The sequence below is a fragment of the Miscanthus floridulus genome, chromosome 13 (genome assembly GCF_019320115.1).
Source record: "Miscanthus floridulus cultivar M001 chromosome 13, ASM1932011v1, whole genome shotgun sequence".
Classification (NCBI taxonomy): Eukaryota; Viridiplantae; Streptophyta; class Magnoliopsida; order Poales; family Poaceae; genus Miscanthus; species Miscanthus floridulus.
Genome location: NC_089592.1, coordinates 27,451,188 through 27,478,139, shown reverse-complemented (window position 1 = coordinate 27,478,139; position 26,952 = coordinate 27,451,188). Strand labels below are relative to the sequence as shown.

At 45.6% G+C, this 26,952-nt stretch overlaps 1 protein-coding gene across 1 annotated transcript; it reads left to right on the top strand.

Annotated features, from left to right (window-relative positions):
• Positions 1-22,218: 22,218 nt before the first annotated feature.
• LOC136500652 (indole-2-monooxygenase-like) lies at positions 22,219-24,432 on the top strand. Its single transcript, XM_066496056.1, has 3 exons — positions 22,219-22,789; positions 22,955-23,413; positions 23,521-24,432. The coding sequence occupies exons 1-3, from the start codon at positions 22,274-22,276 to the stop codon at positions 24,151-24,153; spliced, it is 1,608 nt and encodes a 535-aa protein (XP_066352153.1). The 5' UTR covers positions 22,219-22,273; the 3' UTR covers positions 24,154-24,432.
• Positions 24,433-26,952: the final 2,520 nt, after the last annotated feature.

The following is a 26,952-nucleotide window of genomic DNA, read 5'->3' as shown; positions in this document are numbered from 1 at the left end:
GCTTACTCAGGAGCAGTTCAATAACGGGTTAGAAAAGGATCTAGAAGTGATGCTTACTTAGGAGTAGTGTGACGAGGAGGAAGGGGGAGCAGAAGGAAGAGCAGGAAAGGCTACTGAAGGCGAACAAGAAGAGAATGATGATGATGATGACTCAGAAGAGGGATATGTAAGTCCCGAGGATCCTTTCCCACATGAAGCCAGAAGGAGGCCAACGGAGGAAGATTTGGACAAGGATTTTGACCCGAACGAGGAGGTAGGGATAAAGCTTTAGCTTGTACATTTTGCTAAAGCTTTGGCTATGTTACCTCTACTAACACTTTGATCTGTCGTATATACAGGTCCCTCCTAAAACTCAGAAAAGATGACGTCGACATCCGCAACATCTCGCTGGACAAGACGGAGTAGAGGAAAGGAGAGCAGAGGCAACAGCCACAGAGACGGACATTGAGGCCTCTGCTCCACAACCTTAAGACACAACCATGACTACCAAGCCTAAGAGGAAATGAGGGGATAGAAAAGCAAATCAATATCCAGATAAGGCATGCTGTGTGATAATGGAGGTCGGGCCAGCAGGGGAGATCCTTGAGCTGAAGGAATTAAGAGGACAATTCTATAATGCAATCGGAGCCCTAGTTAGAGATAAATTGAACCCAGCAATCCCTAATTGGAAAGAGGTACCAGAAAAGAAAAATGATGAACTATGGGATAAATTGAACCCAGCTCAATTTTAGATTTCTAGAGGGTAAGCACGAATTGGTAAAAAAATGCTTTTAGGATGATGGGATCGTCATTCCAATGTTGGAGGTCAGAGCTCATCAAGAAGTATATCCAAAAGGGGTTAACTCCCTTCAACGAGTTTGGCAACATAACTCCTAGTCAATGGGAGGAGCTCATGGCTCAGAAGACTTCACCAGAGGCATTGGAGCTTAGTGCCCATAACACCGACCTGGCGAAGAGGAACAAACACCACCATCATCTAGGCCCCGGTGGCTACTATGCCAAGGAAGAGTAGTTTAGGAAGATGGATGAAGAGGCCGCAGCTGCTGGGAATATCGATTTGATGAATTTGAAGGTACGCTCAAGGAATTGGATATATGCAAGGAGTACAGAATCATCCGGTGGTAATCTTAAGTTTGATAAGCCAGAGACCCAAGAGGCAGTATCAAAGATACTAAAATATGCTAAAGACTAGGAGAAGGGCTCATTCAATCCTTTTAGAGAGAGGGACGAGCTTAGCCTGGGCTTGGGAAACAAGGAGCACACAGGCCGCACTAGGGGGCTAGAGAAAAGGACGACCTGGAAGCAAGGATTCAAAGAGGACAGGCACTTGTACAAGAAACATGGCAAAGACCGGGAGACTAATCTTGAGCTCCAAGTGAAGGCTCTAGTTATGAACGCACTGGAGGAGCAAGGACTGTCTATGGAGCCATGGATATTAATAACGCCACTGGCAAAACTAGCATTAGTTGGCAGCCCTCTGAAAGTTCCTAGCAGCCAAGGTTCCACTACAGCCACAACCCCCATCGATCACATACGGGAACCAACTAGTTGTACCTTGGTGTTTCGCAGCGGCCGGTAGAACATTGTGATGGAAGTGGCAATGGGTGTGGCACATCCTCCCGGTGGCTTACACCACAATAATAAGATACCACCAGACTACACTAGGGTCGAGGTGCATACCATGAAACCTGAGTTCATGAAGTGGAGGATAGACTACGCAACTCCCGAGGGGCTGGTGTTACTCAGAGATGTTATGGGGCAGTTCATCCTCTGGCACAAATGGGACATTATTTTGATTACTTCTTCGCCACATCCCCCTCTCCCAATTTTGGAGCATGTTGTTGTGCTCGGGGAGATATTTTCACCATCTCATGACCACCACATTCCTAAGATGCCACATTCTTCCCCGCCTCCTAGCGAGCATGTGCCTGATAAGCCACAACCTTCTCCAGCTCGTACCGAGCAAGTGCATGATGAGATTCCACTGTCTTCTCAACAAGCACAACCGATACATGAACAACGAGTGCCTCCTGAAGAAGGTGATGCACAAGAAGATGAGGACATGCCTAAATGGGAACTTCAAAAGAAGCATCCAATCACCATAAGACCAGTATATGTTTTGAAGAAAGACGTCTCCTCGGTGCACAAGTGGTATTCCCATGACCAGTTCAAGCCTAAGAACCAAGTTAAAAAAGTCACATCATGGGGTTCTAAGGAGGCCATCACTAGCAAACTCCACCAAACAGCAAAGCAGTATCCAAATGTTGATGCCATCAAATGGTCAAAGGATTGTCCAAAAACATATGAAAGAGGCAAGCCCGTCGTACCAAACCGGGACATCCAACGCCTACCACTTGGAATGAGAAGGTTCCATGATTGGTACTTGTGTGTTCTCCCAACGAGCATAGACCTCATACAAGCATGCTTTCCCACCAGCACATTTGGAAGCCCAGCTAGGAAAATTGTCTTTGACTTCAATGACATGCAGACATGCTTTCACCTTAGAGCAATGGAGATGAATCTAATTCACATGTGGTGCCTATAAGTCCTTGTCCTCCCAATATGATATGAATGTAATCTTTGAATTTTGTTGTAACTAACCCATGTCGTGATTTGTAGAATGCAAGTGCACATTGTCAAACAAATGTCAAGTGTGAAAGCCAGGTATATAGACCCTCAAGTTATAGCACAAACAGATTTTAATTACCCTAAACAGTGGAAACTGGATGCCAAAGAGCTAGCTGCTGGAAAGACTCTTCGGGAGAAAGAGCACATCCGTACAGTGAAACTAAGGGAAGAGTCCCTTAAGGTTACGTCATACATTGCCTTGGCTTTCAAAATTCTCCAATAGCACTCTACTATATGGCTACCATACAACTTCGAGTAGGTTCAACTCTATACTTAAAGCTTTGTTCGATATATTTTATTCGATGTAAAAGAGCTTATCTAGTTCTATGATTAAATCCATGCAGCAACCACTGGATTTGTCAGGAGGAGCATGGCATGGGTCTTTGATTCAATAGATAGGGACCCGGTGACATACAAAGGCTTCATATCGATTCTCGATACCAGCTATAACAGAACCACCCAATTTATACAAGATCAAGTACGGCTGTCCCCGCTAACACGTTGACACGCGCATACTTTCACTCATATAAACCCGGTAGTCCGCCGAGTGTCCCAAAAGACCTCGGTAAATCAACATCACAACCAAGATGGCGTGATTAAGCAAATACACATCACATACACAGGGTTGCAGTGGAAATAATATTACAAGTTTGGGTTTCAAAACCAATTAGTGAAAACAACATAGCTTTCAAAAGATTACATTAATATATGTTCCAAATACATTGCTAGCATAAGTGACATCATCCAACAAAAGCATATAGATGAGAAGTAACTATAGAATCACCGAGCCACCGGCGGTTAGCCACCATCTTCACAGGCCGAGAACTTCACCTGCAACATGGTGGGATAAACCCTGAGTACAAGAAGGTACTCAGCTAGACTTACCCATCAAAATCAGAAATAACGGACACCAAGGGTCATGCAAGGCTTATGAGGTGGGCTAGCTTGACACAGTTGCACAAAAGAGCTTATGAATATAGTGACCAATTTAAACTTAGCATCGAGTTTATCATCATTTACCTATCCACTAGATTAGCACCTGTACTATAGCACTCACTTATTAGGAGCAAACAATATTAACCATAGCAGGTATAATCAGGCTGTCATCATCATATCATCATTTCTGAACTATTATATTATTTAGTGTATCTACTTTGGAGATAAGCCCGTCAAGTTCTCACTAACCAAGAGAGACGGCAACTCGAATCGAATTACAACTTAGCTGAGGGGGTATTCCTAACTCTCACCCTGGCATACTTTGCAAGGGTAGCCGTGGGTTACCTTTGGGACAACTCAGGAACCAAATTCGTGGGTTCGATCAGCGCTAGCACTCTCAGGGATTACCCTTCTGCCAGGACGATCAGGACTTTTAAATCACCTGCCCTTGGACTCATGCCTACGGCACCCTTCCGAGGCGCACTTTATACTTATCGACTCCTGGCCTGAGGTGAGCTACTCGGCTTCGCGGTCGGTCTTCAAACACGGCTAACTAAGAGAGAGGCATGCGTTCAACATGAACAGGAAAGGCTCCAAGATTCAGTCCTTAATCGACATAGACGGAGTCACTGCAAACCGGCAAGCCTCCATCCGGTCTTCATTTCAAATTAAGACTGGTTCTTTTCCACGATAGCAAATATAGCCAACCGTGCCATATGTATCTTCCTATATCTCACAGGTGACAGGAAATCACCTGACTTCTACCGTGTTAAAGCAGGGCTAAGCACTACACGAGCCTGAGCTACATAGGATTCAGGGTATCAATATCTAGACAAGGATTGGATAACCCATGCAGCAAGTGTTTGCATCCAACACCTAAACTAAATGCAACAATATATATATGTAACAATAATACTTTAACTGCATTTCAGAAATTAGGAGGCTTAATATGCTCTGGGGCTTGCCTGGGATCCCACACTGAGTTAGTGTTAGTTAGACGACACTCGCTAAGTGAGCATCTCCCGTCCTAGCACTTGTCCAGTCCTTCCACCTTCGGGATAGGTCCACCATACACCGTCTTCGGGTTTGGCTCCAACATCGCGTCCTTCACGTGGTTCATCTAGCGCACCTAGATGAGATGCAATATGCAAGTGTATGAATACATGGAAGTGCAATAGACAATGCATCGCATGCAGTAAGTAAGACAAGCACAAGGTTACATTAATCATGCACAAGCACTTCGCATTGCCTACTTTAAATATCGCACAATTTATCATCCCACGATAGCAAAGAAGACGACAACACCAAGCATGACACAAGTTTCCCAAGATCTCAGGTACTCTAACTCCACCATCATCAAAGGTATGAGCCACACTTAGCAATATACAAGCAAACAACTATAATTGGAATCTGTCAATTTCTGGACATGCAAACAGCAGCTACAAGATTTAGCTATAACTGGAGTTACAAAAATCTAAATGACTTGCAAGAAGACATTCTGGAAATCTTATGAAATTATATACATTTCATCTATAACCATCATAGCATGATTCACAAGTTATGTAGGTCGAAATTATACATTTACAGAAACTGGTCCACAATTGACAGAGAGCAGCCATTTCTGAAACCCAACTTTCAATAGGCATAACTCACAAACCACAAGACCAAATACCACCAAATTTTAACAGAAGCTTGATACACGAATTATCTACAACTTTGTTATTATCACCAAAAGCTCATTCAAATCCTAACTAGATCAAACACTAGCATCTTCCAGATCAGCTCAGAATACAATCAAAACCTGACAGAAGACTTAAAAGTCATGTAACTCCTATACTATCTAGCCTATGACCTTACAATTTGAACACAAGCAAGATCATGAAATTTGCTACAACTTTTGTATTCACTACAACCATAGCAAACATCATTTACACCACGAAAATAATTGCACAAGCAAAACTGCAAATGCAATCCAATCAGCAGTGGTACAGAAAACTGATAGGAACTTCAGAGAAGCATGACTGGAGTTCTAGATCTCCAACAAACATGACCCATAACTTTTTGCAAAGCTTAGGAAGTTACCTACAACTTTCTTATTCTCATATTAAGATGATTCTGCAGTTAGAAGGGTCAATTAATCCAATAATTGCATCTCTGTCCAAAACATAGACAGAAACTGACATGCCACTTTAAACAACTATAAATGGAGTTATACATGTCCAATAAATGTGGTTCTAGACTTTTTAGAAAACTTATCAAATTATAAACAACTTTGTTGTAAACACCTCAAGCTAATTCTACGATTAAGAAGGCCCCACAGTAATAACAAGGAAACCCTCTCTGGGTTTGGGCAGAAACAGCCACAGAGATTTAAGCAAGTATAACTCAAGATCTACTTAACCAAAAATCATGATATTTAACTTTTTGAAAAGCTTATGAAAAGAACTACAACTCATGTATTATCATCCAGACATGATTCACAACTTAACTAGGCGAATTAATTCAAACATGCAGACCCATTCAGAATAGGAGCAAAGCAACACAGGGAATTTGTTATTTTTATAACTCTTAAACTATCAAGCCTAAACTCCTGAAATTTTTACCAGAAATAAAAAATCACCAGAGTAACACTCCATAAAAATTTCACCTTTATTTGAGCACCACAACTTCAGTTATGAAAAAGACAAGACATAACTAATATTAAGAACCTAAGTGCATAGATCTATTTGTACAGCAAAATATTTAAACTAAAATATGTCATATTATAGATCTAATGCATAGACAATTTCACAAGGATTCCAAAAAGTCCTCATTTACTATTTTACGATTTTTATACTAATTACTATGAATTTTCAAAGTTCAGCACAGAATATGCATAAAAGGAAAAAGATAAAAGGAAAAAGCTTTTACGTCGGGAACCCTAAACTTATCACGAATCAAACAAGCCCATGAAGGTAAACTGTTGTCTCTAGCTATTTTACAACGGAAACCTTCATACTTGTTTCTATTTACACGTTGGTCCTTCTCTCTTCCTTCTTCACAGGGTTGCAGCAGAGCACGGCAAAGGAGGGGAGCCGGTCGGTTTCCGGTCGGTGGAGATGGACGTCGGCATCGAGGGCTTGGCTCTGCACCAGTCCAACCGCAGTGCTCTGGCCCCCTATAGGCGGTGGCCCGAGCAGGGCGGCAGCGGTGACGGACAAGGAAGCCACGGCGGCGAACTGTGTAGTGGCGCGAGCTCTGGGACTTGTCCGGCTGGCTGCGAAGGAGGGCCGTGGCCGCGCCGGGGCCCCGGGCTCAGCCAACCGCGTGCAGCAGCGGTCCAGCTGCAGCCTGTGGGAGCAGCGGCAGGAGCTGGCCAACGGCATCAATGGCGGCCGCGGCGAGCGAGAGGCAGGGAGCGAGAGGGCGATGGAAGGGCGAGCGAGTGAGCCAGAGGGAGCTTCGGGCGCTCGGCTTTCACTACAGGAGGGCGCCGGGGACGCGACAGGGCAGCCATGCGGCAAGCGGTGCGCTGCAATGGCGGGTGCGCTCTGTGCATGGCGGCCACGCCCTGGACACGCGCCGCCCATTGGGGCATTTTACCGAGCACGTGGCGGGCAGCAGTGTAGGTAAGGTGGGGAGCCGATTTGGGCCGTTTGTAGGCCAAATTTGGACATGGGCCCAAAAGCAAAGTTGCAGCCCATATAATGCTCTACAATTTCTATTTAAGGTGCACTACCATAAGGGCTATGGATTAGCAATTAACTGTGCTCCAAAGTGATAGTGTCAGCGCATTGATAGCGATGAACAAAAGTCCAAAATTGATGGTCAAAACGAAGTCCAACGAGTGCCATCTTGTTATATGCTCTTCTCCATAATATAACCTTCAACTTTTATTTTTGGACCAACTCAAGTTGCTTAGCAAAATTTGGAGAACGCGGGATGTCAATGTCGATGTCAGTGAATTCCGGACTGCAAACACTGTCGGGCTGATTTCAGCTTTTCTATTAGACTTTGAGACTTGTTTTGATCCATTTTGAAACCGAATCATGACTTGGTCTTTTAACAAAGTTTGTTATAATCAAACTTTTATTCAACCTTTATTTTTGGTCAAACCTCATATCTGGTCCAGAAGTCAACTTTATTTCTCGGTCAACACAAAGCCCTTTTTGCTATAGAATCTAGGGTTTCCATGATTTTCGGATATTTTCTCCATCTTTGCTCAACACGAATCCTTCATAACTTTTGTTGTAGAGTTCAATTAGAGTTGTTGGAGAAAGGTTGCAAGGTTTGGTTGATGTCATAGGTTTCCATCTACTTGATAAAGTAATTCATGCAAAGATATGACTTATCATTTCATGTGACTTTTTTATTCCAAACTTTATGAAACTTTTCCACGGGTCTAGATGGATGCATGTGGATGTAATGTACATGGAATAAGCATGTTTAACATTACTCTTGCATAATCTTAACAAGGGTCCATATGTAAGCAAATGTACATGGCCCAAGTTTAAGTTGGAGCTCCATCATGTAGATTTGATCTTGACACCTTCATTACCACTTGACATGTCATGTTTGAGCTCAACCCCATTGCTTAACTGGTGACAAACACCTAGGGTGTTACAGCCCTCCCCCCTTAAAGGAATCGCATCCCGAGATTCGGTGCGAAAGACTTTTAAGGGAAGAGAAACTTGTCATCCAGTTTCCAACATCAGTGATAGCATTAGGCTACTTAACTTTGGAGTATCAGAGAGACTAATTTGGCCATGACACTTTCTGATACTTGCTCTTTGTCGTAAGTTGTTGTCTGAAGAATTTCCTTCTTTGGCGTCCATAAAGCATTGTTACATTGGAAGGAATCCAAGATAGCATTGTCCTACGTACTTCGTCCTCGATGTACAAAGAGTGATACAAGCGTAGACTAAATACTTGTAGCCTCTACTTCCCTAGTGGATATAGCACAGAACTTATGGACTTTGCACTAGATTACAGTCGGTTGACGGATATTCCTTACAACGGTGTTATATTGGCTCCTAAGGTTTGAAAAGCAGTTCTCTACTAAAGTGGCTTGAGCACAACTTCTCGTAAAGGATGTGATCATAGACAGAGTAAACATCCTTTGAGGGCATGAGAAGCTAGTTAACCAATATCCAAACTGGTTGTAGCGGTGCACTCACTCATATGTCAACTGATGGAAAGCTACATAATGTTCCATGTGTGCAGTGCTCTTTCTCTGATAACAATACTGTATTACCTGAGTCAGTTGAGTGAGCGGTGAATGTGATAGCTGACTCTGTTGACTCAGCGTTTTCGACGACCATTATTTAAGGGAATTCTCGTATCCAAACGGCAACAGTTATCTGAGTTGTATCTGAGGCAACCCCTTGGGTAAAACACATGGAAGACACCTTAGGCATGTCAGCATGGAGAATCATTGATGCAGAAGGATGTTAGCGAGGCTTGGAGGGCAACATAAGTTGCAAGTAATCACAAAACTAGGGACTAGTTCACTACCAAGCATGTTAAGTACAATTTGCCTTCGTGGTGCAGTTGCACAGCAAGTTGGGTTTACTTGCATCGTAGCAAAACCAGCTTTCTTAAACTATATTTGACATCGAGGCCTCCATTCTTAGGTCAATCAATATCTCAAAAACCATAATCCAAAAATCTATAGTTTGACACCTTTCCAATTACTTTTGAATTGCAAGGGCACAATTTGACTTCTAGAACACCTTGACTGCTCACGCATTGCTGATTTAAGAGGGAAAAAGCAAGGCACATAGGGGTGCAATTAGTCTTCTCAAGGTTATGGAGGGTTGTCTAACAGCAATACACCTACAAGTTGTAATTTCTTGGCATGAATTACAAACACAACCGTCTAATGCAAAGGATGATCGTAGTCACAGCGAAATTACAGATTCTGTACCCTTTTGTTTTCTATTCATATCTCACAAACTATTGCTCCAATATGCACAAATTTTGGTGGGCATGTAGATCCATGGGTCTTCTAGCTACTCACCAAAATTCAACTCAACCGGACACCGTTTGACCATCCACACAATTCATCTACCAAAACTGCTCTGTTCTGAAATGGCAGCAAACCGAGCCGACAAGATATCTCTCAAATCCGATGTTTTACTCAACCAATACTCAAACCAACTTAAGACATTGAAGGGTCCTAAGCAAGGAATGAGATCACCAAGTTTGGGGTCAATCCAACTTCGTTTGAGTCACTAATCGTCGGCTTGAAGATAACCGGTTTAGTGCCACAAAATCTGGACAGATTTCGTGTTCTCCCTTTTCTTTGCTTCACACGTTGAGGTGTGTGTTTTGCACTCTCTAACCTTTCTCATAGCAGCAGCATCCTTTCTCTAGCTGAAGATGGAGGCTATAGTCTTCCTGACATGTTTCTTAGGTAATAATTTCCGCCGTTGATCTAGACACCAACTTGACGATGCACAAGCATTGGACTTGTGGCTATATTTTCGGGACACAAAGCATACTCTTCATGGAGGGAGTATCCTACCGAGATAAGGAACCATCCCTATATATCCTTTGGCACTTCGTCCAATAGAGTTTGGACACATGTATTAGTGGCACCTAGGGCACAAAGATGCTGACTGAAACTAGGGACGTGCTTTCGCTAGCTCCTTACGTAGCCGATACAACGTTTTGTACTATCTGTGTGATTGACGCATAACAGATGGTCGCCATCGAAGTCAGCAGACAAGGGGTCACACTAGAGATTGTTGATCTCGACTGTGCGATCAGCATGCACATAATAGTCAAGACTTGGATAGCCAGGTCATAATCATAATGTGACGTTCGATTCTTATCTGACTAACAACTTGTCCAACATTAATTGTTGTGTGCCTTTCTGATCCAACAGTGATGACATAAGTTGTTCACTAGGTGATGGATGTCAATACTGGGAGAACCAAGTGGAGTCACTTGTCTACCACTTCTTGTAGTCTATTAATGTTTATGTCGGTGACCAATTCTTCAAAGGTTATCCTTTTTGTGACTTCAAAAGGAAGCTCTACTACTTTCGGTCTGATATAGGGATCTTTGATAAGATATGGAGAGATAACCAAGGAAGAGCTCACGTGAAAATAACACATCGTTGCAGTTCGACAATGGATCATGACTAGAAACCTCGATACCAGCGCACGTATACATATCGACAATCCTCATTAGCTTATATGTTTGTATACATACTTATAACGTTCACTTTTGGATACTAACAAGTTGTATTTGCTAAAATAATTCAAACAGGGCATTTAGGTTCTATGTCACTAAACATCATGGAAGGCATGATCCAGCAAGGAAGGAAAAGCTGGCTATAAAAACACTATGTGCGGTAAGTGTAACTTACTTCTTCAGTACTCCATTACATGGCTGTCAAAAGCATTACTTAACATTTTTCATATACAAAACACACAGTGTCCCAAGCAGAAGCCTGGTAGTGTACATTGTGGATACTATGTATGTTCTATGATGAGTAACACCGGTGCCTACAGGAGACACCCCTTTAGGGTAAGTTTGAACCTCTTGACCCGTAGTATAAAAACTTCATACATGGTATGAAATACTAAATCAAAACTTGTTCTCTTGTAGTGGAAAGAAGAGAAAGAAATAAAAAGAGACCCATACAAGGATGACCAACTCTTAGAGCTCGTCGGCGACCTTTGCAACTTCATATTGACCAGATTGTATACGTTAAAGGCACCTACCATGACCGAGAGTCTGACTTAGGTAGAAATCCTCAGTACCAACACCTTCGTGAGACCGAAAGGCTAGCTCTAGGCCGTTGATAACAATATGTATGGAATTTGACATTAGTTTTAACTTGTGAATTATGTCTATTTAATGATGGATTGTATATATTCTTGTGAATTGGACTTATAATTATAGTTTGTATAATACTCTTGTGCTTGTAGTTTATATAATACTCTTGAGCGAACGCAGTTTGGAACGTTGGTCACGGGGCGTTCGGTGGGACGTTGAGCGAACGTGGTTCGGAACGTTGATCGGTCACTCGCAACGCGAACGTGGGAATATGTGGAACGGTTTTGATCGAATTTGAATTATAAATTTAAATTTTTTTTGGTGGAAAAATATATTATAGGGGCGGTTCTAGACTGAACCGGTCCTACAAATAGATATTATAGGGGCGACTGATACTATAGTCGCCCCTACAAATCGATTTGTAGGGGCGGCTGGTAGGGACGGCTGATAACACCAACCGTCCCTACAAATCGATTTGTAGGGACGGTCTAGGAACCGTCCCTATAAATAAATAATTTGTAGAGACGGTTTGGTAGGAGCGGCTGACAAAATCGCCCCTACAAATGATCTTGAGCCGCCCCTACAAATAATATCTGTAGTAGTGTATCCAACGGAGTTCAAAACACATCAACTTAACGCAAGTGCTTGTATTTTCTTTAGTTCGTTTTAATATGACATTATTTATGGTGCCTGTCAATACCGAGGTATTTGTCGTGACTTTATCAAAATATCGAGTTGCTCATACGAATGAGTGCGTGCACGTATGTTCATAGCGAAGACCGAATGAGTGTGTACTATGACTGTAGAAAAAAATACAAATATGTGTGGACTATGAACGAAACGTGAAGCGGAAGTTAACGTAAATATCAAGCGTTAATGATACTGACAGGAACTTTATAGAATCTATGCTCAGCTTTGGCTATTATATGGAGCTGTCACTGTGGCTCTGAGTGGGACAGCAAGTTTTAAGTCAGGCGTTTAATCTAAATGCAGAAGTGTCAATGGTGCGGATATTATTCTGATACGATGGTAACATCGTAGGCATCGACCTCAACACGATAGTTGTCTACTGCGCTGCTCCCATTTTTCCAAGATTGCTCTAAATTTTAGTTGACTGGCGGAGGAAATGGAGAAAAAAATTTGGTCTTTGGTGGTAGCAGTTCTTGTGTGGGAAATTTGTTGAATGTTTATAATCTTTTTTTTATCTGTCTAGGCAACAACTGAGTTTTTTTTTGCCACTCCTGGCTCCTGATTTTTTCCCATGGATTTACAATACTTTTAACTATAATTACAACGGTAGTGAACTCTTCACTGTCAGTGTTGATTTTCTTAAGCCGGACCCAGCGAAAAAGAGCTGTCTTCAACGAACCGTAGGCTAGCTCTCATATCTCCTCTATGAAACCATAGTATGTCCCATGCACGTTGCCGTTTTTGTCGTGAGCATCAAAACGAACACCACAATTTCGATATGTGCTCTTTCCATCTTGCTTTTTTTTGTAAAATGTGAATCCATTGATCTCATACCCTTGGTACTTAAGATATGTACTCGAAGGTCCTTTGGCTAAGGCATCCAGTTGATTACTCAACTTTATTCCAAGCAAGTGGTGTCGCAACCAGTTGACAAATTCCTCCTTATGTTTTTTTATCTAGCCAAGCTTGTGACATGCTTGGATACAGAGTTTGCAGCGAATGCCTTTGCTCGTCAATGTATGGCATCACACCCTCGGCTTGCTGGAGAACAGCGAACTATGCTTGTCTAAAAGAAACAGGGTCGTCTACTGTAACCGATTTCTCCCCGATCGTTCCTTTACCATGTAGTCTTCCCTCATGACGAGATTCTGGAACTCCGACCCTTTTGATGTCCAGATAATATGTGCAGAACTCAATGACCTCCTCCGTTGACCATCATTCAACCATGCCCCCTTCTGACCCGAATCTGTTCATAACATACCTCCTGAAAACTTTCGTCAATCTTTCAAAAGAGAACATCTGATGCAGGTATATTGGGCCAAGGGCTCTAATTTGATCAACAAGATGACTGAGCAGACGCAATGAGATATCAAAGTAAGTCAGCGGGAAATGCATCTCAAGCCTAACGAGAGTTTTGGCTATGTCCCGCTGCAGCTGCTCTAGTGTGGACACATCAATGAACTTTTTTGAGATCACGTTGAAGAACGAGCACAGCTTTATGATTGGGGCGCGGACCTTTGGGGGGAGGATACCACGCAGGGCAACAGGGATCAGCTGAGTCATAATGACATGACAGTCATAGGCCATCATAGAGCCATAGTTGAACTTGAATTCTCTTATATTCACTAGCCTCTTCAGGTTCGCATAGTAGCCTGTTGGGACTTTGAGTTCATTGAAAAAATAAATAAGCGCACGCTTTTCTTCCTTATTCAATGTCCATGACACAACCGGAAGTTCAGACTGGCCATTCTCTAGCTCCACGGGATGCAGCTCTGTCGATAGAATATCGTCGGCAATCCACCGAGGGGTATCCCGCGATGATAGATTTGTCGGTGGGGGTGCGCGTGATCAGGAACCGGATGGTGACACAAGGTGCAGAGACAGCGATTTAGACAGGTTCGGGCCGTCTGATCGACGTAATACCCTACGTCCTGTGTCTTTGGTGTATTGTATTGATCTGTATGTAGATCCGATCTGATAGATCCTATCTGCTAGGGGACTCCTGCCTCTCCTTATATAGTCTAGAGAGACAGGGTTACAAGTAAAGTATCCTATTTAGTACTATACAATGTCTTGTGGTGCACGCCTTGATCTTGTGGGGCGGGCCACCTCCGATGGTGCGGCCCATGTCTTGGGGGCCATACCTCCACAGCTAGTCCCCGAGCCTGATAGTAGGTGACGTAGTCATGTGGTGCCAGGGTCAGAAAGTAGAAGACCAGCCGAGCAGGCAGCCAGTCCCCGGGCGTAGCCTCGAGATGAGAACAAGCACATTCACCGCAAGGTGAAGTGTGCCCACTTAGTCCCTGAGCCTGCTGGAAGATGAAGAATGAATCTTGTAGCAGGATCAAAGAAGTCTGAAAGCTTGCCGACGTCGTCTGACATGCGCATATCAAGACCCCAGACGTGCTGCCTAAGATCAGCACCCTGATCCGAACAGCATGGAGCAGCTTGATAGCACATCGACGAGACATAGCAAGATCCGAGCAGCAAAGGAGTCCCCGGCGTCGCTGACGATGACCGAGCGCCGAGGAGTGACGAGTCCCCGATGTCGCTGGCGATGTCCGAGCATGGAGGAGCAAGGAGTCCCCGACGTCGCTGGCGATGACCGAGCACCGAGGAGCGAGGAATCCCCGACGTCGCTGGTGATGTCCGAGCATCGAGGAGCGAGGAGTCCCTGGCGTCGCTGGCGATGACCGAGCACCGAGGACCGAGGAGTCCTCGGCGTTGCTGGCGATGACCGAGCACCGAGGAGTCCCCGACATCACTAGCGATGTCTGAGCACCGAGGAGCGAGGAGTCCCCGGTGTCGCTAGCGATGACCGAGCACCGAGGAGCGAGGAGTCCCTGGCGTCGCTGGCGATGTCTGAGCACCGAGGAGTGAGGATTCCCCGACGTCGCTGGCGATGATCGAGCACCGAGGAGCGAGGAGTCCCTGGCATCGCTGGCGATGACCGAGCACCGAGGAGCGAGGAGTCCTCGGCATCGCTGGCGATGATCTAGCACCGAGGAGCGAGGAGTCCCCGGCGTCACTAGCGATGATCGAGCACCGAGGAGCGAAGAGTCCCCGACGTCGCTGGCGATGTCCGAGCACCGAGGAGTGAGGAGTCGCCGGCGTCGCTGGCGATGACCGAGCACCGAGGAGTGAGGAATCCCGGGCATCACTGGCGATGACCGAGCACCGAGGAGTGAGGAGTACCTGGAGTCACTGGTGATGTCTGAGCACTAAGGAGTGAGGAGTCCCCGGCGTAGGTGACGAGGTCCGAGCACCGAGGAGTCTCCGGTGTAGGCGGCGATGTCCGAGGACCGAGGAGTCCTTGGCGTAGGCGGCGAGGCCCGAGCAACGAGGAGTCCTCGGCGTAGGCGGCGAGGTCCGAGTACCGAGGAGTCCCCAGCGTAGGCGGCGAGGTCCGAGCACCGACATAGCTGACGACGTCCGTGCGGTGAAGTGTGCCCACTTAGTCCTCGAGCACGAAGAATCCGAGGGCCGAGGAGTAACCGACGTAGCTGGCGATGAAGCACGAGCGATGAACGGTCTGGTCGACTGGTCGGCGACGAAGTGAACATTGAGTAGAAACGACCGGTGAACAGTCCGATCAACTGGTTGGCGACGGAGTCCATGAACCAAGCGGTCCGACCAGTTGATCGGTGGAGAAGCCCGAGCACCAGGTGGTCCGATCACCTAGACGACGATCCTGCAATATAAATATGTAGAACGAGTAGTACATGATGTACAAATAAATGAACTCTGGAGAAAAATCAGCAATGGTGATGAAACGACGTAAATAGTTCGGCGATCAGTTGGCGTGAAAATATATTTATGTTTCATATAAACCGCCCGAACAGTTAGTGTGTACCTGAGTCTCCAGCCCTAGCTAGCCCATAGTCCATAACGTCGAGCGTAGAGCCCGTGCACGTGTAGGAGGAACAGGCGTGACCAAGGAGCCGCTGCCGACCACCCATAACGTAGAGCGCGGATCTCGTAGCATGTGTAGGGAGGAGCCGGAGATAGGGCCATCTCTGGAGGCGTCCGAGCATCAACAGGACTGTTCAGGGGTTCGGAAAATCGTTTGGAGAGCAAACATGGAGAAAACAGTTCGGAGAAACATTATGGCGATATACGGAGATTGGAGAATATTTAGGAAAATATTAAAGCGTGACTTAGCTTTGGACAGAGCGTCTGGATGGCGACGTATGGCATTGTCTGGTCGGCGTTGATGGCGAACACCTGGCGGGCAGTGAGTTGTTGGTGAAGGCGACCTCGAAGGTGGTTTCGGGATCGGATCTGCTGTCGCAGGGGCTGGTGTAGCAGCGATGAATCATCGTCGTGGACCGGCATGGATCTTCATGAAATTGACGACGAGAATGTGTTGTTGATTTGAGATCCATATGGCTCGCCATGGATCAAGCGCACACCCCTACCGGGCGTGCCAACTGTCGACAGAATATCGACGGCAGTCCACCGAGGGGTATCCCACGATGGTAGATTTGTCGGTGGGGGTGCGCGTGATCAGGAACCGGATGGTGACACAAGGTGCAGAGACAGCGATTTAGACAGGTTCGGGCCGTCTGATCGACGTAATACCCTACGTCCTGTGTCTTTGGTGTATTGTATTGATCTGTATGTAGATCTGATCTGATAGATCCTATCTGCTAGGGGACCCCTGCCTCTCCTTATATAGTCTAGAGAGACAGGGTTACAAGTAAAGTATCCTATTTGGTACTATACAATGTCTTGCGGTGCACGCCAAGCAGCGCCGTGCACGCCTTGATCTTGTGAGCCAGGCCACCTCCGATGGTGCTGCCCATGTCTTGGGGGCCATACCCCCACAAGCTCCTTCCTGATTCCCAAGTGTTGCATATCCAGGCGTGTGGCTAGTGAAACCTTCGATGTCCCTCCGGTGTCCATCAAGGTGTTAAGCGTGTTAGCGCACACGTTTTTAGTGATGTGCATGGGATCAAGACAATGGCGTATACTCAGAAATGGCCAGTAAGGTAGTTTCTAGAAAACAATTTTTTTCTTCCCAATGCTCCCATCAGGCGCTGCTACTGCATTGTCCCCCTTCCCAAGAACAACCTCCAGTTTGTTGAGTTCTCGAAGTATCGTAAGCCCGTCTTGATATTTTGGAGCTAAGCATTTCTCAATAGTACCATTGAAATCTTTTTTGTTCCTGCGGTAAGGGTAGTCCTTAGGTAGGAACCTACGGTGTCCCATATAAACTATCTTTGAGTTATTCGGCAGATTTACCGCATTGATGTTGTCCAAGCACTCGACACATCCAGTATAGCCTTTTGTCGTCTCTCAGGACAACGAACCTCGACCTGGCAGGTCGGTGATTGTAGCGATAAGTACTCCCTTGATCGTGATATGTTCCTTTTTGTACTCGTCCCAAACATCCGGCACACTCTTTTCAAACATCTCCACTAGTTCATCGATCACTGGTTCTAGAAACACATTGATGTCATTCCTAGGTTGTCTTGGCCCTTGGATCAGTAGTGGCATCTGGATGTACGATCGCTTCATATAGACCCAAGATGGAAGGTTGTATATATAGAGCATCACTGGCCAGGTTCTATGACTGCTTCTAACCTGGTCGAAAGGATTCATCCCATCTGTGCTCAAAGCAAACCAAAGGTGCCTTACCTCTCCACCAATGTCCTTATAGAACATAGTATTGATAGTCCTCCAGTCATGCCCATCGGTGGAGTGCCTCATTATTGTATCTTTCTTACGCTCTTCGCCATGCCAGCGCAATAGCTTGGCTAACTTTGCACATGCAAACAGCCTATGCACCCGGGGACCTATAGGGAAATACCAAACGACCTTTACAAGACCTCCTCTAGTCTTGGTACCCTTATCTGACGGCCCTTCCTTATACCGTGGAGCTTCACACTTGGGGCACTTGTCCAAGTCTTTGTATTTTTCTCCATGGTATAATATGCAATCATTAGAACACGCTTGGATTTTTTCGACCACGAGGCTGATGGGGCAGATCATTTCCTTGGCCAAGTATGTCGTTTCTAGCAACTCGCTTTTTTCTGGGAGCATTTTCCTTATTATACCTAACAACTGATCGAAGCCTTTATAGCTCAATCCGTTTGTCGATTTGAACTCTAACAGCATGATGTCGGCTTCCAGTTTGCTCATTGGACTATTCTTATACAATGGTGTTTTTCCATCTTGTCTCATTTTCTCTAGCTTTCTCAGCTGTCTTTCACTAAGACATCTGGTCTCTGCATTACGTAGCAGCTGAGAAATGCCATCGTTATCCTCGGTGTCGGCAGCTAGCGTGTTCCTAAACACATTATTAACTGTGGCCAAAGGTTCCGTGTTGACACTGGGTTCCTCGTCAGCATCGTGGATGGCTACGTCAGGCATATCCACATCATCATCGTTTTCCTACGGAACATTCACACCAACCTTGCTATGCATAGTCCATATCGTATAGTTTGGCATGAACCCCCTGGTAATCAAGTGCGATCGTATAGACTCAATTTGATGAAAGTTTCTTTAATTCTTGCAATCTTTGCATGGGCAGAAGATAGGGTTCCCATTTCCAGCATTTGCTTTGGCATTGGTGATAAACTGGCTGATGCCATGCATGTACCGTTTGTCTGTTCGGGACAGATGCATCCACTCTCGATCCATCTCTGCACAAAAAAATATTGAGACAGTAATTACAAAGAATTAATAAGAAATCGAGCTTCATGAACAACAATTGTAGCTCGAAAGTACCATTTTTGGAAAACATTATTGTAAACTAATTATTGGAAAATTGAAATTGGTAGCCCCGACCCTGTAAATTGAAAATCGTAGTAAAAAACAATTATTGCACAATAATGAAGAACAACTATTCTACTCCATGCCACATAAAAATGGAGACACTTATTTTAAAAAAGACTAAAATTAGAGACATGATCATGAGAACAACAATGTAGCTCCAAACAATACCCATATAAATTGAAAAACGTAACCCTATAAAAAAATTATTGCTCAATATTGAAGAACAATTATTTTACTCCATGACACATAAAAATGGAGACACTAATTTAAAAAAAATCTAAAATTGGAGACATGATCATGAACAACAATGTAGCTCTAAACATTACGTTGTTATGTGGCACATAGATTAATTTTCTCAACAAATTGTAAAAAAATATACTCTGCTTCTAAGAACTAATTGTAGCATCACATACTAACAATGATGATCTTGACCACCATGGAATAATTAGCTAGGAATTTAAATGTGTTCATAAACACCAACCTTTTAAATGATGGATTCACCACAATTTGAGCCTTGCACAAATGTCCAATTGTGAAAGTGCTCTCTAGAATGGAGAAAGAACTAAAATGAGAATCAAGCAATGTAGCCATCAAAACGAAGCTAATTAAGCAACAAAATCAAAGTGGTGGATGTTTGTTACTAACCTTAAAGAAAAAAGATCAAGCCATTTTTCAAAATCCAAGCGCTAGCTTCATGGTGAAGAGCAGCCGCAACAATAGAGGGAAGGACCCAAATGCGTGTCTCTGTTCTCGGGATGGAAGAGAGGAGGAAGGAGAGGACAGCTGCAGCATTTTTGTGCCGTAGGCTTATCACTGTCGGTTCTTGGCTAGAACCGATAGTGATAGAGCCCAATCACTGTCGGTTCTTGGCTTGAACCGGCAGTGATAAGTGGCCGCCAAAACACTGTCGGTGCAAGCCACAAACCGGCAGTGATAATTGTCATCACTACCGGTTCGGTCACATCCCAAATCAATTTCTGGTTTTTGGAGTGAAGAACCGGCAGTGAAGGGTTAACACTACCGATTTTCCTAATTCCGACAGTGATGAAGCCGGCAGTGAAGTACTACTCTGTAGTAGTGTGGAGAGCAAAAACTCTAAGCCAAAGGTATATCATACATGGTTTTGCTGTCGCCAGCTAAGGTGCAATAGAGTACATGGCTCGGTTAGGATAGTTAGACGTACTATATATTAAGAGGGGGATCTCTAAATCTATTATGGTTATCTAGTTCCACTAGGTGAGGACTAACCTTGCATATGCGTTAGATCTAGTGACGTAGTGAAGAAGCAAGAGACATGCTTTAAGAAATGTTTTGAAAATGCTAACTCAATGCTAAAGTTGTTGATGTCTCGTGGGACATAGTTGGGAGTTAGCACAATTGAAAAATGGTTTGAGGGCTGCACTTATGAGGCATTTCTGTACTCATCGGAAACCTCTGGTGGTCACTAAAGTTGGTGTACTAGAGAGTTTCTTAGTGCCTGCTTGTTCGTTCAAGCATCTGGGCGATCAAGTAAACTTCCGCTGCTCACCGGAAAGGTAGCCCTAGAGTTTTGGAGCAGTGCCAACTGAAATGCACGAGCTTTTCATATGATGGCACCGAAAGTGCTTGGTGAGCACTGGAGCAACTCACCAGAGAGACCTGGGAGCGCCGAAAATCTCATCTTTAGTTTCTTGTGGTCAAGGGAACCATCTGGTGGTTGCACAGGAATGTGCATGGAGTGTCACTCCGCAGTTCTCACCAAAGTAATCATTAATGTAAAGACTAGTTTTTGTGCTCTTGGAATTTGACCATTGGGATCCTCTGGTGTGGAACTCTGGTGATCACGCACTAGACATGCGTTTTCTACATAGAAAGTTGACAACGGCTACTTTTGTGTGGGGGTATAAATCGGTGGTGTGCTTACGCATTTCACCTCTCTTGGACCTCTTGGTTGATAACTACTCACAATTGAGAAAACACTCCACAACACGCTCGACTAGCCACAACACAGTGTTGCTTGGCACTACCTAGCCTCGAGGAACAAGTGTGGACTTGAGCCCAATCAGTGCCACCATCCACCCGGTCAGGAAACGTGTCATCCATCAGGATCTGCTTGGACGCCTCCAACGCCATCACTAGGATCATCGAACTTGGGCTACTAAAAATATTCCTACACACACCAGTAGACAACATACCTTTCATCTTTGGCTTTAGTCTCGGCTAGATTTAGGTCCAAGACTAAAGGGAGAATTAGTCCCGGTTGGAGCCACCAACCGGGACTAAAGTACCTGACCTAACGGCTAGGTCCGCAGGCTTTTGTAGGAGGGGACCTCTAGCCCCGGTTGGTGCTTTCATCCGGGACTAAAGGTCATCCTCTAGTCCTGATTAGAGCTACTAGCCGGGAATAAACCTTTAATCCCGGTTGGTGGCTCCAACCAGGACTATAAATTGACCTTTAATTCCTGTTTGAACCACCAACCGGGACTACAGGACCCATGCTATATACTTTCTCCTTCTTCTCCTAGTCCGAGCCATTTCAAGCTCTCTGCTTGCTCTCTGTTGCTGGCTCGTGGAAGGAGTTCATGCTTGAGGGATTTGTGAAGACTTCACTCCTCCATCAATTCTTGGGTTCTAAAGGTTAATTAGCACCTTCATCCTCTCCTGTTTCAGTACTAGTATGGATCATTTCATGGTTTAGAAATAAAGAAATTTGTGGTTTTTTAGATTGGGAATAATGATGGATTTTTCTGATTTATACGACATTTGAACTCAAACTCACTTGATAGTTTGCATGCGTAGATAAAGGAAGCTTATAGTAGTTCATCAAAACTAGTATCCACCTTTCATTACTAGTATATATAGCTCATTTCGTTGGTTTAGAAATGGTGAAATTTATAGTAGTCGATAAAAATGAGTATAGAGTAGATGGCGAATGCTTCGGGGTCTTAGGACTCACATCAGGTTCATCTCTGCAACTGAGGCCAGACCTCTCTCTCATTGTGTGCGGCGAGTGTAAGCAGAAGACTGTGTTGGAGTATAGGGTGAAGAAGGAGGGTCCTAACCATGGGCGTATCTTCTACACATGTCCGGATCGCAATGTGAGTTCTTTTGGCTGCGTTTTTTATGGTTTGTAGCCATTTTTCGTGATGACTTTGATTAAAGTTCTTGATTTGGTGTTCTAATTTCAATGCGATGACACTGGATCATGTAACGGTTAATACTGGGAGGAAGAATATGTTCATCACGTGCAAGAGCAAGAACTTAGTTTAATCTCTGGAACTCTTTCTCGAAAACTAACGGTTGTAATCAGCTCAATCATTTTCATGCTGCCATGTTCAAGGAAAACGATGGCCAGCAAAAGAGAGCACGGCGTGCAAATGTAAAAGCACCCACGCAGTTCTATATATAGCAGCCCAAGGCTATCCTTTTTAGCCAGAAACACCAGATCGAATCTAGTACTAAACCAGAACAATTTGGTGCTAGGAACGTAACCATGGGTCATGTGAATGTAGTATACCAGCTCCTGCAAGCATATCTAGCGCAACGGCTACTACTGCTCGTCCCTCTCGTCCTAATGCTACTGCTGCACCTCGCCTCCCGAAGGCGTCGTGGCAGCAACGAAAAACAGCAGCGACGACCGAAGCATATCCCGCCTCCTTCGCCTCCTGGCCTGCCCATCATAGGCCACCTGCACCTCGTCGGCGACCTCCCGCACGTCTCGCTCCGCGGCCTGGCTGCAAAGCACGGCGGCCTGATGCTCCTCCGCTTCGGCACCGTCCCAAACCTCGTCGTGTCGTCCTCGCGCGCGGCTCGGCTGATCATGCAAACACATGACCACGCCTTCGCCTCGCGGCCGGCTTCCAAGATCTCCAATACCCTCGTGTATGGGTCATCTGATATTGCCTTCGCCCCCTATGGCGATCATTGGCGTCAGCTTAGGAGGCTCGTTACCACGCACCTCTTCACTGTCAAGAAGGTGAACTCCTACCGGCTCTCCCGCCAAGAGGAGGTAATATTCAACACGAGTTTTTTTAGATGAAGGAAGCTTTATTAAAAATAGAGATCAGACCTTTATAACGAAGACCGGGTTATTATTATTTATATATGTGTGTCCATAGGTACGGTGGATAGCTCAGACCTTACGTCTAACATGAATATCCTCATCCGTGCATAGGTGCGCCTAGTGATCAAGAAGATCCAGGAGGCGGCAGCTGCGAGCAAGGAGGTGGACATCAGCGAAATGATGAACACGTTCGCCAACGATATCGTGTGTCGTGCCGTGTCTGGAAAGTTCTTCAGGGCGGAAGGGCGGAACAAGGTCCTCCGAGAGCTGATCCAGATGAATACTATTCTGTTTGGAGGGTTTAGCCTCGAAGACAACTTCCCAGGGCTAGCGAACGTGTTAGGTTTGCTCACCAGGTGGTTTGTAAGCAACAAGGCCGACGAGGCACACAAAAGATGGGACGATTTACTTGAAACGATAGTAAGCGACCACGAGAGACGAAGAAGATCTGAGCATGGGCATGGTGGTGGTGGTGGTGTTGATCAAGAAGAGAGTGACTTCATCGATGTGTTGCTCTCAGTTCAGCAAGAGTATGGTATCACTAGAGATCATATCAAGGCCATCTTGATGGTTAGGAAACTATATATATATATATTTCCCAATAATTTCCATTTGTTTAGTTTATATAAAAATAGAATATATAGATAGAACTAATTAATAACGTTTTGGAAATTCAGGACATGTTTGCTGCGGGCACAGAGACTTCATCACTAGTTCTAGAACTCGCCATGACGGAGCTTATGCGCCACCCTCAGCTCATGAGCAAGCTACAAGACGAGGTGCGGAAGAACACACCCAAAGGACAAGAGATGGTTGAGCAAGATAATCTAGCTAGCATGCCATATCTAACAGCCGTTGTGAAAGAGACGCTGAGGTTACACCCACCAGCACCACTCCTGCTTCCTCACCTCTCAATGGTGGACTGTGACGTGGACGGCTACAGAATCCCCTCGGGAACACGAGTCATCATCAACGGATGGGCCATCAGTAGGGATCCAGAGTCCTGGGAGAGCGCGGAGGAGTTCATGCCAGGGAGGTTCATGGACGGTGCCAGCTCCGCGGCCATTGACTTGAGGGGAAACGACTTCGAGTTTGTGCCATTCGGGGCTGGGCGAAGGATCTGCCCTGGCCTCAACTTTGGCCTTGCTACTGTCGAGATTATGTTGGCAAACCTCGCCTACTGTTTTGACTGGGGTCTGCCCATTGGCATGAAGGAAGAGGATATTGATATGACAGAGGTGTTTGGATTGGCAGTCCGTCGAAAGGAGAAGCTCATCCTGCTTCCGGAACCACATGCGTACACATGTTAGAGTTGTTCCTGCCCACTCATCTCCGATGAGTGAGTGATCCATTATATGTGCTGTGGACGATGTGGTTTCTGCCACACATATAGAGCGTCCATATATTATATGTATTTTGTAACAGAAGCTGCATATAGGATGGGTGCTTTATTTACTATAAGTGAGAGTACTAGTACATTGTATGAATTATGTGGTATATAGGTTATTGAACATTGAAGTTTGTGGACAAGATGTGTATTACACTAATACAAAAGCAAAACCACCAGTGTAAAAGACGAAACAAATCGATACTCCCTCTGTCCCGGTATGAATGACGTTCTAGCACTGCATTGAAGTGTCCAGGTTCAGATATTCATCCATGCATGTGGACATAGCCGCAATCTTGGTTCAGAGAATCTTTATTGCACCTCGTTGAAGACTAAAACGACTTTTAAAATGGGACACAGGGAGTACGGGAGAAGAAAATTTGGAACCAACGCTAGAAAGTTGTGGTGGCTGGTCAGATTAAAGGGTCCATATGCTATGTGCGGATGGTGCCCACGATTTTTCCCCAAAATTAGTAGGGATTACATGATGCCGTAGCAGTAGCACCGGTAGAGCTCGAGCCCGTATCAGAGAAATTTTGCAAAGATATTATAATCACTACTGGACACGGGTTCTTTGCCGAGTGCCATAAATGCTCGGCAAATCCAAGTTTGCACTCGGCAAAGAGTTTGCCGAGTGTTACACTCGGAAAAGACCCGCCGGCATAGCTTTTGTCGGCAAAGGGTTCTTTGCCGAGTGCAATATATCAAAGCCTTTGCCGAGTGCCACGTCAGCACTCGGCAAAGAAAAGTTGACCTAACGGAGACCGCCTGTCTGACGTCCCCTTTGCCGAGTGGTGACGTGTCGGGCACTTGGCAAAATATTTTTTTATTTTTTTCCAAAAAATTCTTTGCCGAGTGCCACAGCGTCGGCACTCGGCAAAGTGCCCAGTTTTGCCAAGTGCTTTGGACCAGGCACTCGGCAAAGTGCCCAGTTTTGCCGAGTGCCATGACCATAGCACTCGGCAAATCTGGGACCTTAGCCAGTTTTGCACAGTTTTGCCCAGTTTTGCCGAGTACTGTTGTCATGGCACTCGGCAAAGACACCTTTGTCGAGTGTTACACTCGGCAAAGCTGGGAATTATTCTTTTTTTTTGTTTTTTGCTTCCCATCTTTACAGACAAACAAATCACATATTCACAACCATCACATGCCCAGAATCATAATATATATCACATAAATGCCTCGTCCATAGCAATATCCATCACATACACGATATAGATCACAATGTATATCACATCCACATCCATCACAATATCCGCATCCAACACAACCATCACAATATCCATCACAGGATCCAACACAAGTCTAAGTCCATGAAACATAAGAAAAGAGACCAAACCAAGGTACCTACTGTCACCCTTGCCACCCGGAGTGTGAAGAAGGGCCACCTGGCCCCCCGGGCTGTGGAGGAGGGCCAGCTGGCCACACGGACTGTGGAGAAGGGCCAGGTTCACTTGGATGCGTCGAGTGGTGCCCTTGAGGAGTCGGGTTCAAACCCGCGGACGGTGGCTGCGCAAAGGAAAAGCGAATTCATGAGTTTTTGCAGGAGGGTCGCACAAGCTAAAGCAATAAACAACCATACTCACCGGACTAGGATCAGGAGTACGAACCACTGGAGCGAGGAGCGAAGGTGGCACGGCTATACCCGTCGTGGCCTGAAGGTTCGCCATGAACGCGTAAAGGTCCTCCAGCCTCTTCTCCTCAGCCTCCCTCCTTCGCTCTTGCTCTGCCTGTGAGGCCGAGTGCCTGGCCTCCAGCCTCTACACCTGGGCCTGCAATATTTCACCCGCAATGTTTCAACAATGCAAAGGCAAGATATATGTAAAAGCAATGAACGACAAATAAAACAGGACTAACCTGGAGTTCCGGCACCTGCTGCTGTGCACTCTGCTGCCAAGGTCGTATAGGGAGGGAGGAGCTCATGCTCCTTGCTCGAATCTGGGAGAGGGTGGGAGTAGAGGCTGTGTCAACTTGGCTGTCCGCCATCCAGTACCGGCCGTGCTGCTTCCCTCCTCCAAGCCTCATCACGAGGTCCGCATCTAGGGGCTAGGAGGCTGGATCGAAGTCCTCCCCATGGCGCGTGCGAGCCGCCAAGGAGTACTCGCTGAGCTTGCTATGGATGCTCGTGTTGGTGTATGCCTCGGGTGGGTCCTCCGGGTTGTAGGTGAGGTACGGGGCTGTCGCCTTGCCCTTGTGTGCCAGGGTGTATGCCATGAACTCGTTGCACTCCTGGCCACCATGCGACTGGGACTGCGAGGAAAACACCAAGATGATTACAAGTAATGAGAATTGAGCGTTCGAATGAATAAAGAAATAAATATAAAGAGCGTTACCCATGTCTGGGCGTATGCGCCGAGGTGGCGGTTGCCTTGGTGGTGTGGCACACCACCCATCTGTAGGCGGCAGTCCCGACGGATGTTGTGCTTTTCCATCCACTCATTCGAGCACCACCTGTTGACAATGCTTCATCGGTACGAAGAAGCCGGGTGGAAAGATCTTCTCCAACTTGCAGAGCAACACAGGTGCCACTTTCTCTAAGTCAACAACCACGGCTCGAGATAACTCCTTGGCACAAAGCTGACGAAAGAAATAGCTCAACTCTGCTAGCACGCGCCAGACATTCTCGGGGACATATCCCCGGGTCATGGCAGGAAGAAGCCGTTCAATCCATATGTGGTAGTCATGACTCTTCATCCCTAAGACTCGCATAGTAGACAAGTTC

What these genes read in the sequence shown, in the direction of transcription:
- LOC136500652 (XM_066496056.1), top strand. Translation starts at nt 22,274, where the DNA reads ATGGGTCATGTGAATGTAGTATACCAGCTCCTGCAAGCATATCTAGCG. An exon ending in GGCTCTCCCGCCAAGAGGAG is followed by an intron (nt 22,790 to 22,954) that starts GTAATATTCAAC and finishes ATCCGTGCATAG; the next exon opens with GTGCGCCTAGTGATCAAGAA. An exon ending in ATATCAAGGCCATCTTGATG is followed by an intron (nt 23,414 to 23,520) that starts GTTAGGAAACTA and finishes TTGGAAATTCAG; the next exon opens with GACATGTTTGCTGCGGGCAC.